The sequence below is a fragment of the Jaculus jaculus genome, chromosome 5 (genome assembly GCF_020740685.1).
Source record: "Jaculus jaculus isolate mJacJac1 chromosome 5, mJacJac1.mat.Y.cur, whole genome shotgun sequence".
Lineage (NCBI taxonomy): Eukaryota > Metazoa > Chordata > Mammalia > Rodentia > Dipodidae > Jaculus > Jaculus jaculus.
This window is the reverse complement of record NC_059106.1, coordinates 46593820-46609005: the sequence shown is the minus strand read 5'-3', so window position 1 is coordinate 46609005 and position 15186 is coordinate 46593820. Positions and strand designations below refer to the sequence as shown.

General features: G+C 48.5%; 1 protein-coding gene across 1 annotated transcript in view; it reads right to left on the bottom strand.

Annotated features, from left to right (window-relative positions):
- Positions 1-15186, bottom strand: part of Tnfrsf8 (TNF receptor superfamily member 8) — a 75500-nt gene that overhangs the window by 54035 nt on the left and 6279 nt on the right. Inside the window, exon 3 of the mRNA XM_045149077.1 lies at positions 14755-14867. Coding sequence (XP_045005012.1) covers positions 14755-14867 — 113 coding nt within the window. The remainder of the gene's footprint in view (positions 1-14754; positions 14868-15186) is intronic.

The window sequence follows — 15186 nt, the reverse complement described above, 5'->3', positions numbered from 1 at the left end:
AGCTGGTCATTCACACCCAAGAGCTTGTAATAGTACAAAGCGCCAATATGGGCAACTTACATGTTTATTCTACTCTGGGTGGAGACTGGGCTGTGACCACCTTTTAAATTTTATTTTGTTGACAATTGTATACATCTATATATACTATATTTTGATCATATTCAACCCCTGTATTAACTTCTCTTGTCCCTCTCCCCCTCCAATGAACTCCTTCCCAACTATCCCTACTTCTACTTTGGCCCTGTGTGTGTGTGTGTGTGTGTGTGTGTGTGTGTGTGTGTGTGTGTGTGAGTGTATGTGTGTGTGTGTGTGTGTGTCCCACTGAGTTTAACTGGGGTTGCTTACAGGGGAAGGGCGTTTTGGCAACTTAGCACTGGCTACACTACTGAAGAAATTATGTTCCCCTCCCCCAACAACCATTAACTGCTAACAACCCCGAGAGAGAGAGAGAGAGCGAGAGAGGTGGGGGGGAAGCCTCGTGAGGTCCTCCACCCACCATGACAAAAGTTGATGGCCACATCTTCTGCAGGTAATCACAGCTACTATGAATGTATGAGTGCAATGGTCCTCCCTTCCCTTATTCCCAATTTTATGTGGTGCTGGGGGTGGAGCTCAGGGCTTCATGCATGCTAAGCAAGTGCTCTACCAAGTGAGCCCATTCCTAGCCTGGTTATTCTCCACCTAATTTTCTTCTCTCAACATATGCAAACAGAGAGAGAGAGAGAATTTAGACACACCAGAGTCAGAGTCTTGGCACTGCAAATGGACTACAGACACAAGTACCACTTTGTGTGTCTGGCTTTACATGAGTCCTGGGGCATTGAACCCAAGCCAGCAGGCTTTGCAAGCAAGTGACTTTTACTGTTCAGTCGCATTCCAGCCCCTCACTGTCTAATTTTCTAAAACGTTTGTGCCTGTCACCGCTTCACTGCAGTGTGTGAGGCTTCCTTGCCAACACTTGGTATTGTCAGTTGTTAAAGCTTTAGCCATTTGGGTGGGTGTGTAATAATAGCTCATTGTGGGCAGGGGGGAAATGGCTTCATGGGTAAGGCATTTACCTGCAAAGCCTAAGGACTCTGGTTCGATTCCCCAGGACCCACGCAAGCCAGATGCACAAGAGAGCGCATAAATCTGGGAGTTTGTTTGCAGTGGCTGGATGCCCTGGCGCGCCCATTCTCCTTCTATCTGCCTCTCTCTTGTTCTTTCTTTCTTTCTCCCTTCCTTCCTTCCTTTCTTTCTTTCTGTTTTCTTTGTTCCTTTCTTTCTTTCCAAGCAGAGAAATACAGGGAGACAGAGAAAGAGAGACAGAAAGAGAATGGGCATGCCAAGGCCTCTAGCCACTGCAAATGAAGTCTAGATGCATGTGCCACTTTGCGCATCTGGCTTTACGTGAGTGCTGGGGAATCGAAGGTGGATCATTAGGCTGTGCAGGAAAGTATGTTAACTGCTAAGCTATCTCTCCAGACCCTCTTTATTTTTTAAATTATTTATTTATTTGAAAGTAGGGAGGGAGAGGGACAGAATGGGCACACCAGTGCCTCTTAATGAACTCCAGACGCATGTGCCACTTAATGCATCTGGCTTTACACAAATACTGGGGAATAGAACCCAGGCCATCAGGCTTTATAAGCAAAAGCCTTTAACACTAAACCATCTCTTCAGTCCAGGCTGACTTTTTTTAAAAGTCCAGGGTGGGGCTGGAGAGATGGCTCAACAGTTCCAAGGCATTTGCCTGCAGAGCCTAACCACCTAGGTTCAATTCCCCAGTACCCACATAAAGCCAGATGCACAAAGTGGGACATGCATCTGGAGTTAATTTACAGTGACTGGAGGCCCTGGCATACCCATTAGCTCTACCTGCCTCTCTTATTTCTATCTCTTTCTGCTTAAAAAAATAAAAATAAAAAATTTTGTTTGTTTATTTTTTTAATTTATTTGAGAGTGACAGACAGTGAGAAAAATAGGCAGAGAGAATGGGTGTGCCAAGGCTTCCAGCCACCGCAAATGAACTCCAGATGCGTGTGCCTCCTTGTGCATCTGGCTAACGTGGGTTCTGGGGAATCGAGCCTCGGACCGGGGTCCTTAGGCTTCACAGGCGAGTGCTTAACTGCTAAGCCATCTCTCCAACCCAAAAGAATAAAACGTTTTTTAAAAGTCCAGGTTGAAGTTGGGTATGGTGGTGCACGCCTTTAATCCCAGCACTAGGGAGGAGAGGTAGGAGGCTTGCCAAGAGTTCGAGGCCACCCTGAGACTACATGGTTAATTGCAGGTCAGCCTGGACCAGAGTGAGACCTCACCTCGAAAAACCAAAAAAAAAAAAAAAAAAAGTCCAGGGTGGCTGGGAAGATGACTCAGAGGTTAAAGGCACTTACTGGTAAAGCCTGCCAACCTGGGTTCAATTTCCAAGCCACCCACGTAAAGCCAGACCCAAAAGTGGTGCAAGCACCTGGCATTTGTTTACAGTGCCAGGAGGTCCTGGTGCACCCATACACACATATATGCACACAGCCACATGGGTAAATAAGTCATCTTTTTTAAAGCTCAATGAACTGAGAACATGTTACCACTGAGGTTTCCCAACCCGAAGTCCATAATCCAGATCAAATTATGACCCTAAATTTAGGTACTTTCCACAAAACAATTTTCCTGAACTCTAGAAAAAAATGTCAGTGCATGTAGCTGGGCATCTGAGCTTACACCCTTAGTCTCAGCACTCAGGAGGCAGCGGTAAGAGAATTGGCATGCGCTCAAGGCCAGCCTGGAGCTACAGAGTGACTTCCAGGACAGCCTGGGCTAGAGTGAGACACAAAATAAACCAAATATGGTGGCACATGTCTTCAATCCCAGCACTGGGGAGGCAGAGGTAGGAGGATCACTGTGAGATCCAGGCTAGCCTGAGACTACATAGTGAGTTCCAGGTCAGCCGGGGCTAGAGAGAAAGACCCTACCTCACAGAACCAAACAAAATAAAATAAAGTGTTTAAAAATAATGTCAGTGCATGTAAGTGAATCCAAGCCCTTGGGAAGCTAAGGCAGGAAGATAGCTATGAGTTTAAGGCCAGCGTAAGCTACATGGTGAGCTTTTTGGAAAAAAAAAAAAAATTAAGAAGAGGGGCTGGGAAGATGGCTTAGTGGATAAAACGCTTGGTTCACAAGCATGAGGCCCTGCGGTTACATCCTGAGAACCCACATCAAACCAGATGCTATAGCGTCTGTAATCCAGCACACCCGCAGGGAGGAGGGAGGTGGAGACAGGAGAATCCCGTAGAAGCTTACAGACCAGCTAGCCTGACTCAAACATGGCGGAAGGGGAGGACGACACCCAAGGTTGTCCTCAGGCCTCCATAAGTGCACACACACACTTGACCACGTGCACACACACACACACACACACACACACACACACACACACCAAATGAAGAGAAAGGGAGGGAAGGGTGGAGGGAAAAAGAGGTAGAAAAGGGAAGAAAGAAAATGCAGGGAACCATATATGTAAACAATGGCCCCTCAAGGACACTGAAAGCCCTGGAGGTTGGTGGCCCCTTCCTGTAACTCTGTGGACATCTGTGCCCAGCCGTCTGGAGGTGCTGTCTTCTTGCTGTCCCTTAGATCCCCATGCGGGAGGAGTGGAGGATGTGGGACTTACCAAGAACGGAGCCACCTCCCCGCCCCCCCCAACAGAGGAGCTGGGCCCTTCACCCAACTCCTAGCAGACAGGTAGCGCCAGCCTCAGCATCTATGGCAGCCAGGGCAGTCCTTCCCTCTGAACTGCAGGGACCCACCAGTGCCATTGGCCATGGGTCTAGACAGCTGGTTCGCTCCCACTGTCCCTGAAGAAGAGACCAGCAGGGACCCAGCTCGGATCCTGCCTGGAAGCAAAAAGAAGGGTCAGAAAGAGAAGAGTGGGAAGGGGAAAGCCAAGTACTGGAGGGGGGATTTTGGGTGGGGTTCCCCACAGGTTTGCGGCACAGTAAAGCGTCTATAAGCGGCTGAGTTATGTGGCCCCACCTGGGTGGTCCTGAGATGGAGAGGGGCCTGAAACCTCACTGTCTCTGGGTCTATTTTCAGGTTGGTTTATTTTTCCCTATCAGACCTGGTAATTTTCACTTTCAGAAAGTCCCACCTGATCTCAGCCAATAGAGACAAGCTGGGCCACACCTATGGTGGCCAAGGCAGTTCAAACGCAAAATCCCCAAAGGGGCCAGAAGTGGAGAGAGAAGTGAGTCTCTCTATAACTGGGAGACTTTCCTTATGTGTCCTGACACACCTTTACTCGAGGTGACCACCAGGTACCCCATTACCTGAGACCTAGCTCAGAACTCAGACTCACAGGCCCAGTCTTAGCTAAGTGGGAACCTGCATTTTTTTTTTAATTTTTTTTGTTCATTATTTATTTATTTATTTGAGAGCGACAGAAATAGAGAGAAAGACAGATAGAGGGGGAGAGAGAGAATGGGCGCGCCAGGGCTTCCAGCCTCTGCAAACAAAATCCAGACGCGTGCGCCCCCTTGTGCATCTGGCTAACGTGGGACCTGGGGAACCGAGCCTCGAACTGGGGTCCTTAGGCTTCACAGGCAAGCACTTAACCGCTAAGCCATCTCTCCAGCCCAAACCTGCATTTTTTAAAAATTTGTTTTGTTCATTATTTATTTATTTATTTGAGAGCAACAGACGCAGAGAGAAAGGCGGATAGAGAGAGGGAGAGAGAGAGAGAATGGGCGCGCCAGGGCCTCCAGCCACTGCAAATGAACTTCAGATGCGTGCGCCCCTTTGTGCATCTGGCTAACGTGGGTCCTGGGGAATCGAGCCTCAAACCAGGGTCCTTAGGCTTCACAGGCAAGCACTTAACTGCTAAATCATCTCTCCAGCCCAGGAGCCTACATTTTTACAGTGATGTGTACTTTAAAATTGGAGACATGAGAGCTGGGGAGATGGCTAGTCCATAGAGTGTTTGCCTAGCCTGCATGAGACTGCGTTCTAGCCCAGCGCTGTGTAACTGCGCGTGGTGGCAAACACCTGTCACCCCAGCACCTGAAAGATAGGAGCTGGGAGATCAGAAGCTCAAGGTCATTCTTAGCTACACAGTGTGTTGAAGACCAGTTTGGGCTATATGAGACCCTAACTCAAACTCCCCCACACCCTCCCCTCCCCCCCAAAAAGAATAATGGAGTATACACCTGTAATTCCAGCAGGAGAATTGTGAGATTGAGGCCAGCCTGAACTTTATAATGAAATCCTGCCTCAAAAATAAATAAATAAATAAATATAAAAACCAGGCTGGGAGTGGTGGTGCATGCCTTTAATCCCAGCACTTGCGAGGCAAAAGTAGGAGGATCACCATGAGTTTGAGGCCAGCCTGAGACTACATAGTGAATTCCAGGTCAGCCTGAGCTACAGAGAGACCCTACCTTAGAATACCAAATAATAAAAAAAAAACAAATAAATCAATAATAAAATTAAATAAATAAATAAAAACCAGTCCCTCCTGGGCCTCTAACTTCCTGGCTCACACATGCACCTTTACCCATGGCTGTTTCCCTTTCTGCCAAAGGGCCCTTGCGAGGGCAGTGGCTCCTTCAACTTTCCAGCCCCTGAATCATGGAGGGAGAAGGGGAAAGAGAAGCCAAGAATGGTGGCTCACACACCTTCCAAGGCTCAGGGTCTAATGTGGAAGAGGTGGCAGAAAGAATGTAAGAGCCAAAGGAAGGGCAGGACACCTTACAACGCACTCCCTCCAGACGTAAAATGGCCTGGATATTCATGACCTCACAGTGCCTGACACTACCTACACAAGACCATCATAAGAGGAGGAGAAGACCATGACATCAAAACAAAAGAGAGACTGATTGAGATGGGGAGGGGATATGATGGAGAATGGAGTTTCAAAGAGGAAAGTGGGGGGAGAGGGAGGGTATTACCATGGGAGACTTTTTATAATCATGGAACATGTTAATAAAAATTGAGGGGGAAAAAAAGAATGGTGGCTCGCTTGGGAAGCCATGGCAAGAAGATTGCCACAAATTTGAGGACATCACAGGACAGCCAGAATTACAAAATGACCTTGTTTCAAAACAACGAGAGACAGCCCTAAACAGGACATGTATATCACACCCTCCAAGGCTCAGGGCACATCACTGGAAGAGAGGGCAGGAAGAAAGGAAGAGAGGGAGGACGGGAGGAGGGCTTTGGCGTACCATCTCCTGGCCATAAGGAGGCCATCACACCCACACATTCACAAAAGTTGTGATTTCCTGACAAGACTGAGTCCATGAACATTCCATCATGGGACAGGGGGAGGGGTGGAGAGAGAAACATTCTTTTTTTTGTTGTTTGGTTGGTTGGTTTTTTGCTGTTGTTGTTTACTTTTTATTTATTTAAGAGTGACAGACAGAAAAAGCCAGAGAGGAAGAGAGCGTGCGAGAGAGAGAATGGCCTCCAGCCACTGCAAAGGAACTCCAGATACATGCGCCCCCTTGTGCATCTGGCTTACGTGGGTCCTGGGGAATGAAGCCTTGAACTGGGGTCCTTAGGCTTCACAGGCAAACGTTTAACCACTAAGCCATCTCTCCAGTCCAAGAGGAGCATTCTTTAGTGCTATAGCCACTGGAAAGTTGCCCATGCTCCAGCAAATAACAGCCCCATGCGCGTGTAAGCAACCCTCATTTAACTCAGTGGGTCACAAAAGAAAAAAAGACATGAAAGGAGAAAGGGCATTAGTTGGGAAGAAGAAAGGGTTTAGTGGAAGGGGAAGAAAAGAGGGTAAAGAAGGGTAAAATGGTCAAACTGCATTACGTATATGTATGAAATTGTCACCAATAAAATAAAATTTTAAAAGTAAGAGAACCATAGATTGTTACAAAACAATTTCAGTGCCAGGAGCATGATACCTCCCAGTGAGTTGTTAGCCCCTGAGGTCCTCAAAACATTATAAGCTTCTCCTCTTGGTTGCCCTCCAGAGCTAGATGGTAAGACTCTATTGTTGAAGATTCCACGTGCTTGGGCTGCAGGTCACTGAGAAATCAAGCTGGAGCTGAGTTGACTAGCTGTCAGGATGCTGGAAAGAGTTATACCGCCTGTTAGTGGAGAACAGTCATCAGGGGCCTTAACTAGCAGTGGACCCTGCAAGTTTAATGTCTGACCAACTAGGCCAATGTGCCAACTGGTGCAGTGGTGTCACGACTGTTATGTAGGAAATCATCTGCTCTCTGACTGGATTTGAGGCCTGCTCCATGGAAGAACATTCCTGCCTGGTACTGAAAACCTAATCACATGGCTATGGCTGGAGAGGTCATAAGCCCTAGCGGGGAAACTAATTCTTTTTAAAAATATTTTATTTTTTATTTATTCATTTATTTGAGAGAGAAAGAGGGAGCAAGAGAAAGAGACAGAAAGAGAATGGGCACACCAGGGCCTTCAGCCACTGCAAATGAACTCCAGACACGCGCGCCTCCTTGTGCATCTGGCTAATGTGGGTCCTGGAGAATCGAACCTGGGTCCTTTGGCTTTGCAGGCAAATGCCTTAATTGCTAAGCCATCCCTCCAGCCCAACTAATTCTACTGTTTGACTACATGTATATATTATGCCCACCAAACTGCCCTTTAAATACTTATGTCTTTTCACATAACAATGACCACTGGAGTAACCCAAGATTCATCAAAGTACTGAGAAGTATCAGTAGAATGTTCAGCACAGTGTAAGACATCCCTATCACTGTCTCTGAGGTGGTGGAAAGAATTTAAGAGTCGTCAGGCGTGGTAGCGCACGCCTTTAATCCCAGCACTTGGGAGGCAGAAGTAAGAGGATCATCAAGAGTTCGAGGTCACCCTGAGACTACATAGTTAATTCCAGGTCAGCCTGGACCAGAGTGAGACCCTACCTCAAAAAAAAAAAAAAAAAAAAAAAAAAGAATTTAAGAGCCAAAGTAAGGGAGGAGGGCTTTGCAATAGTGTCTTCCAGACGCAAAGTGACTGTGGCACTCATGACCTCACAGTGGCTGATACTACCTACACAAACCGTGAATAATAGGAGTGAAAAATGATGACATCAAAATAGAAGGAAAGTCAGGCGTGGTGGCACATGCCTTTAATCCCAGCACTCAAGAGGGAATCACCGTGAGTTCAAAGCTACCCTGAGACTATATTGGGAAATCCAGGTCAGCCTGGGCTAGAACAAGACCCTACTTTGAAACACCAAAAAAAAAAAAAGGGGGAAGAAAACTAGCTGGGAAGAATAAAGGATTCAGTGGAGGGGAGATACAGGAGGGGAGAAGAGTGGGTGGCAGGAGGGGATTACAATCATGGTATATTTTGTATGGAGGTTGTCAACAAAAATTCTTAATTTGGGGACTGGAGAGATGGCTTAGCATTTAAGGCATTTTCCTGCAAAGCCAAAGGATCCTGGTTCAATTCTCCAGAACCCACATAAGCCAGATGCACAAGGGGGTGCATGTGTCTGGAGTTCATTTGCAGTGGCTGGAAATCCTGGCAAGCCCATTCTCTCTCTCCTCCCCTCCCTCTTTCTCTTTCTCAAATAAATAAATAAAATATATTTTTTTAAAAAATTAGCCAGGTGTGGTGGAGCACGCCTTTAAATCCCAGCACTCAGGAGGCAGAGGTAGGAGGACTGCTGTGAGTGAGGTCACACTGAGAATTCATAGTGAATTCCAGTCAGCCTGGGCTAGAGTGAAACCCTACCTCAAAAAAAACAAATAAATAGATAAATAAAGAGTCTTAATTTGCTCCAATATGAATGCATTTTAATGATTTTTCAGATTTCTTCCTGCCAATTTAAAATGTATTTGTGATAACCATGAAAAAGAAACTGAGCTAGGGCTGGAGATATGGCCTAGTGGTTAAGGTGCTTGCCTGCAAAGCCAGAAGACCCAGGTTTGATGCCCCAGTAACCACAGAGAGCCAAATGAACAGTGTCACATGCAACTTTTTTTCTTTATAAAGTTCCAAGTATTGGATATTTTGCTATTGCAACAGCAACAAACACACACACAAATAAACTCACAACACAGAAGCTGGGCGTGGTGGCGCACACCTTTAATCCCAGCACTTGGGGGGCAGAGGTAGGAGGATCACCATGAGTTCAGGGCCACCCTGAGACTACATAGTGAATTCCAGGTAAGCTTGGGCCAGAGTGAAACCATACCTTGAAAAATCAAAACAAAACAAAACAAAACAAAACAAAAAAAATCTCACAACACAAGGTCAGGTTCTACGTGGTCTCGTGAAGCAGCCCCCAGAACAGGGTCACAGGATACTAAACAAACATCTGCAATTTGACACTTGAATTTGGCAAAACAGAACATGTAGGTTTCTCCCAAACATCTGATGTGTCCCTTGACAAACATTCCTCACCCTTCGATCAGGTCCAGAGCCCCGAATGTGGTCAGGACCCTGATTGCCCTTGCTCTCCACATCCACAGCCACCCATCCAAGATCCAGTTGGTTCCAGCTTCAGCATGAAACCCGGCTTCTGTTCACACCTCTCTGGGCCACTCTTGTGGACACAGCAGCCATAGCATGTGATGGCTCTGCCCTGCCCTGCCAGAGCCTGGCCACAGATCTCCCAGGTCTGCACCAGCTACCTACTTCCCCCAAGCCACCTTACAGCGCTCCCTTCTTCCCGCTCAGCACTGGCCACCTTCTTCCTGTCCCTTCCTGTCCTTCCCTCCTTGGGCACGCTCTCTCTCTCTCTCCCCCTCTCTCTCTTTCTCAAAATATATTTTTTCTTTTTCTTTTTTTGTTTATTTTAATTTGTTTATTTGACAGTGACAGAGAGAGAGAGGGAAAGAGGGAGAGAGAAAGAGAAAGACAGAGAATGGGCATGCCAGGGCCTCCAGCCTCTGCAAAGGAACTCCAGATGTGGAGTTCCTTTGTGCATCTGGCTAACGTGGGTCCTGGGGAATCGAGCCTCAAACCAAGGTTCCTAGGCTTCACAGGCAAGCGCTTTACCACTAAGCCATCTCTTCAGCCCTCAAAATAAAAATTTTAAAAAGCCCCTCCACCCCAAAGAAGCTGCAGAGAATGTTCAGTAGTTTTGCACAGTAGATTCCACAAGGCCTCCTGCCTACACCCCAGCGTCCCCCAGGTGGCGCTGCGAGGGGAGCATAGGCATAGCATTGTATAAGAATGCTTGCATCTGCTTTGAAAAAGATAGGCCATGATCCTAGGTGGGCCACCCCTCCAAGGTCACCACACACTCCTCCAAGTTCACACTGGTCCAGGCTGGGGCTAGGCTGTCTGTGCAGAGACAACCCAGCTTCCCAGGGTCCCTGACGTGCCCCTGTCCTGAGGTGCAAGGGGTCATGGGTATGTGCAAATGTAAGGATGAATCATGTCAATTCAAGAAGCAGTGTGGTCAGAGATGACTGGGAATGGCAGAACTTTCCAGTAAAGGGTGTCCTTGTCTCGGCAGCGCTGCCCTCAAGCTGAGTAATGTGGTCCCAGCGCCGGTTCCATTCTCATTGCCCCAGCGTCAAGCAAGGAACGCAGGCCTTGATTGAAACCAGCACCCTCTTCCACCCTCCCATCCATCCAGGGCCCCCGCTCCCGAGGCGTCCCGTGAACAGGATTTCAGCCACTCCCAAAGTTACCTTTCCCACACAAAGCCAAGACACCTGTCCTGCTTTCTTGGGGGCGGGGCAAGGAGAGGTCCTGAATGGCCACCACATTAGCTCCCACCATGCAGGATGACAAGGTGAGCTCCAAAAGTGGAAAGCCCAGCAGGACAGCACACAGTGAGGGCTTGTTCCTAAAACTTCCGCAGAGGAAGCCCAAGCCCATAGAACCAGGGCAGCTGGCTGGAGGAAGAATGATCTGGGGGCCAGGGGGCCTCTGGGAAGAGGATAGTGGGAAGTTGTGTGCTTCCCACAGAATTCACCAGAAGGCTGATTTTATATATGTGTGTGTATATATGTGGTATTCCCTGTACACTGATCCTCCTACCTCTGCCTCCTGAACGCTGGGATTAAAGGCGTGCACCACCACGCCCAGCACATTTACCACTTTTGCTTTAGGAATATATTCTAAGTGCTATCCATCCACCACCGTACTTCTTTTTTAAATTTTTATTTATTTATTTTGAGAGAGAAAGAGAGATAGAAAATGGGCACACCAGGCCTCTAGCCACTGCAAGCAAACTCCAGACGTATGTGCCACCTTGTGCATCTGGCTTATGTGGGTACTGGGGAATTGAACCTGGGTCCTTAGGCTTTATAGGCAAACTTGTTAACCACCAAGCCACCTCTCCACCCCCCATTGTACTTTCCAAAACAGATGCAGCCCTTACTGGAAGGAGAAGGTGGCAGAAGTCTTGCTGGGCAAGAGGGAGAGCGGTGGTGGGAAGGCAGCCCTTCCCCCACGGACGCCTGTGTGCCTGATTCCTACCAGGCAAGGACTCAAGACCTGAGCCCAGGAGGGTGGGGCACTTAGTCTCCCAATAGCTGGGAAATGCAAATTGTTACAAATTGGCCACAAAACAGAAACAGAATGAAATCATGTGTGGGTTAGGATGTGAGGGTGTTTCAACTGTCATTCACAGTTGTGGGAGGGGACGTCACTCAGAGTACTGGAAGGCATCCCAATGCACAACTGCCCTGCATTCTCAGGTCGGCCTCTTCTTCTTGGGACTGGGACAGCACACATTCCCCAGAGCACCCATATGGGGTCGCACGCTGTCACAGCTAACGAGCACACAAAGGCAGTGGTGGGTACCTTATGCATCCTCAGGGACATGAATGAAATGGTCCTCATTTGGAGGAATACTATCCAGACTTTAAGACAGGGAGATGTTCTCTAAGAATCAGCAGGAAAGTAGGCACAACATAAGCCAAATGAAGAGTGGCTGTGCCTGGGCATAGTGGTGCCCATCTATGGGGAAGTGGAGGCAGGAGGACCACAAGTTTAAGATCAGCCCTGACTACATAGTGAGTTTGAGGCAAGGCTGGGTACATGAGATCCTATCTCAAAAAAAAAAAAAAAAAAGAAAGAAAGAAAGAAAGAGGAGAAGAAGGAGGAGGGGGAGGAGGAGAATGATGCTGGGTGTGGTGGCCCCAGCACTTGGGAAGCTGAGATGGAAGGATCACCCTGAGTTCAAGGACAGCCAAGGCTACAGTGAGAGAGAGGGGGGGAAAAAAACCATATGTACCACAAGCCATGGTATACAGTAACCTAGAAATCCCTATATATTTCTATAAAAGCAGTCCAACTATGAACATCCATTTATAAATATCTCTGAGGGAATTGGGATGAGGTGATGTAATATTTCACTTTATCGTAGCATTTATCTTTTTTGTCGGGGGGAGGCTCGAGGTAGTGTCTTGCTGTAGCCCAGGCTGGCCTGGAATTTACTCTGTATTCTCAGGGTGGCCTCAAACTCATGATGATACTCCTACCTCTGCCTCCTGAGTGCTGGGATTAAAGGCGTGCGCCACCACGCCCAGCACATTTATCATTTTTGATTTGAGAATATATTCACATATTCCAGGTGCCATATTAAATATGTAGTATTTTTTTTAAATAATTTATTTGCAAGCAGAGAAAGAGAGAAGAAAGAAAGACTGAGAGAATGCCAGGACCTCCAGTTGCTGCAAACTAACTCCAGACACATGCGTCACTTTGTGCATCTGGCTTTATCTGGGTCTGGGGAATCAAACTCAGGGCCTTAGGCTTTTCAGGCAAGTGCCTTAACCACTGAGCCATCTCTTCAAACCAAATATGTAGTATTTTTAAGTTTAAAAAGTTTCACGCTGTAGGACTGGAGAGATGGCTTAGTGGTTAAGGTCTTGCCTGCAAAGCCAAGAAACCCAGGTTTGATTCCCCAGGACCCATTTAAACCAGATGCACAAGGTAGCACATGTGTCTGGAGTTCGTTTGTAGTGGCTGAAGACCCTGGTATGCCAATTCTCTCTCTCTCTGCCTCTTTCTCTCTCAAATAAATAAAAATGTTAAGAAACCCTGCCTCAAGGAAGGTGGAGCACAGATACCCTAAAGGTGTCCTCTGACCTCCACATGTGCACCATGGCACATGGGCCCATACACACACATGCATCAACTTAAAAACCCTCAGCCAGGGCTGAGGAGATGGTTTAGCGGTCACGGCACTTGCCTGCAAAGCCAAAGAACTCAGGTTCAATTCCCCAGGTCCTACATAAGCCAGATGCAGTGTCACATGCACCTGGAGTTCGTTTGCAGTGTCTGGAGGCCCTGGCATGCCCATTCTCTGTCTCTGTCTGTTAAAGAAATAAGATAAAAGTATTGTTTTTTAATCCTCGGCCATAGGCAGGAGAAATGGCTTAGAGTTGAGGCAGTTGCCTGCAAAGCTAGAGGACCCATCCCCAGGACCCACAGAAGCCAGATGTGCAAGGTGACGCATGCGTCTGGAGTTCATTTGCAGAGGCTGGAGACCCTGCCATGCCCATTCTCTCTCTCTCTCTCTCTCTCTCTCTCTCTCTCTCTCTCTCTCTATTCCTGTTTCTCAAATAAATAAATAAAAATAAAAGTGCCACTTTTAATCCCAACACTTTGGAGGCCAAGGTAGGAGGATCACTGTGAGTTCAAGGCCACCCTCAGACTACATAGTGAATTCCAGGTTAGCCAGGACTAGAATGAGACCCTATCTCGAACCGCCACCCCCCATGCAAAAAAAAAAACAAACAAACTTACAGTCGCCTTTAATCCTAGGCCATCCTGAGACTACATAGTGAGTTTCAGGTCAGCCTGGGCTAAAGTGAAGCACTACCTCTAAAACCAAAAAAAAAAAAAAAAAAAAAAAAAAAGTAATAATAGTTTCACGCTGTAGAAAAGCACTTGAGCTTCAGATACCATCCAAGCACCCCATCATGTACCCATTTCATATTCTTGCTCTCCTTTTATCTCCTGGACTCCTTGGCACCCCCAACTCTTACTTTCAGCAGCATGAAGGCTTGGAGAGTGGGATGTAGCTACAGGCTGCTCCCCTCTGCCTCTGCAGGGCGACTGTCACATTGCCCACTGGAGATTGAAGGAGCCATCTGCTCAACGCCCATACTGCCTCCCTCATGCCAGCAGCCCACCGTCTCTCTCCTCCCAGCCTAGGTTTGGATGTGAATAAGGTTGAACTCCATAGTGCGTACGTGTACACACACACACACACACACACACACACCAACATGCTCTCTTCCCTCCTTTTCCTTCCCCTCCTCTCCTTCCCCCTTCCCCTCTCCGGGAGCCTCTACTCAAGCCTGGGTTCTCTCTCCTTGGCTTCCCCGCGTGCAGTAATTCACATGTGACTCACAAGTGCCCTGCTCCATTGCCTAGTTTGGTGTCCACCCCTGGAAAGTGCTCGGTTTTCCTAGCGTAGTTCTCAAACTCGCTTCTGGGACAGGTGGCCAGACCCACTGCCGACTCTCTCTTGGGACAAATACCTCTGCTCCCACCTCGGCTCTCTTTCTCCCTCCATCTTCTCCCTCCATCGGCTGGCCCAGCACAGGCCCTGCGGGCGGGCAGGCAAGCAAGCAGTTCTCTCTTAATGACGAACGAATGAGTGAGTGAACGAATGAATGAATCCCAGCCCTGCGTTACCTGCGCGCGCGGCTAAAAGCATCTCTCGTGTTTCGGCCAACGCCCACTTGTGGACGCTTGCATAGTTCAGTGCCTCCCCCTTGTCACCTGCGCCCCCTCATCCTAGCTGGGTGGGGGAATGAGATGAGAGGGACCCAGGCGCTGCCCCTGCGCTGCAGCCTCCTCGCCACCTTCGCCCCTTACCTTTGGGAAGGCTCCGAGCGTCCCCAGGAGCAGCCCGGCCAGCGCCGCGCCGACGGAGCGCATCCTGGGAAGGGTGGCGCCCACGTGCGGTCCCCGGCGCCCGCTGCGGCCGCCTGCCGGCACCCAGCCTCCAGCGGTGAAGTCACTTCGAATGTGGCTGCCCCTGCTCCGAGGGTGTAGCCTTAATTCTTCCCCCCACCCCTCTGCCACCTGAGATGCCTGCGCGACTCAGATCTGCTTCCAGGAGAAGGGGCCACCGTGTGCCGAGATGACTCACGGCCAGCCACAGGCACGCAGGGCCTCTCCAGCAGGCACCTGCTGCTTGAATGGCCCGCCCAGGATTTGACAAGGGGCAGAGAAGCCATCTCATCCTCACAACTCAGACGGTTGGGGATGGGGTGGGGGGTAGAGGAGGGCGGAGACCCTCCTCTC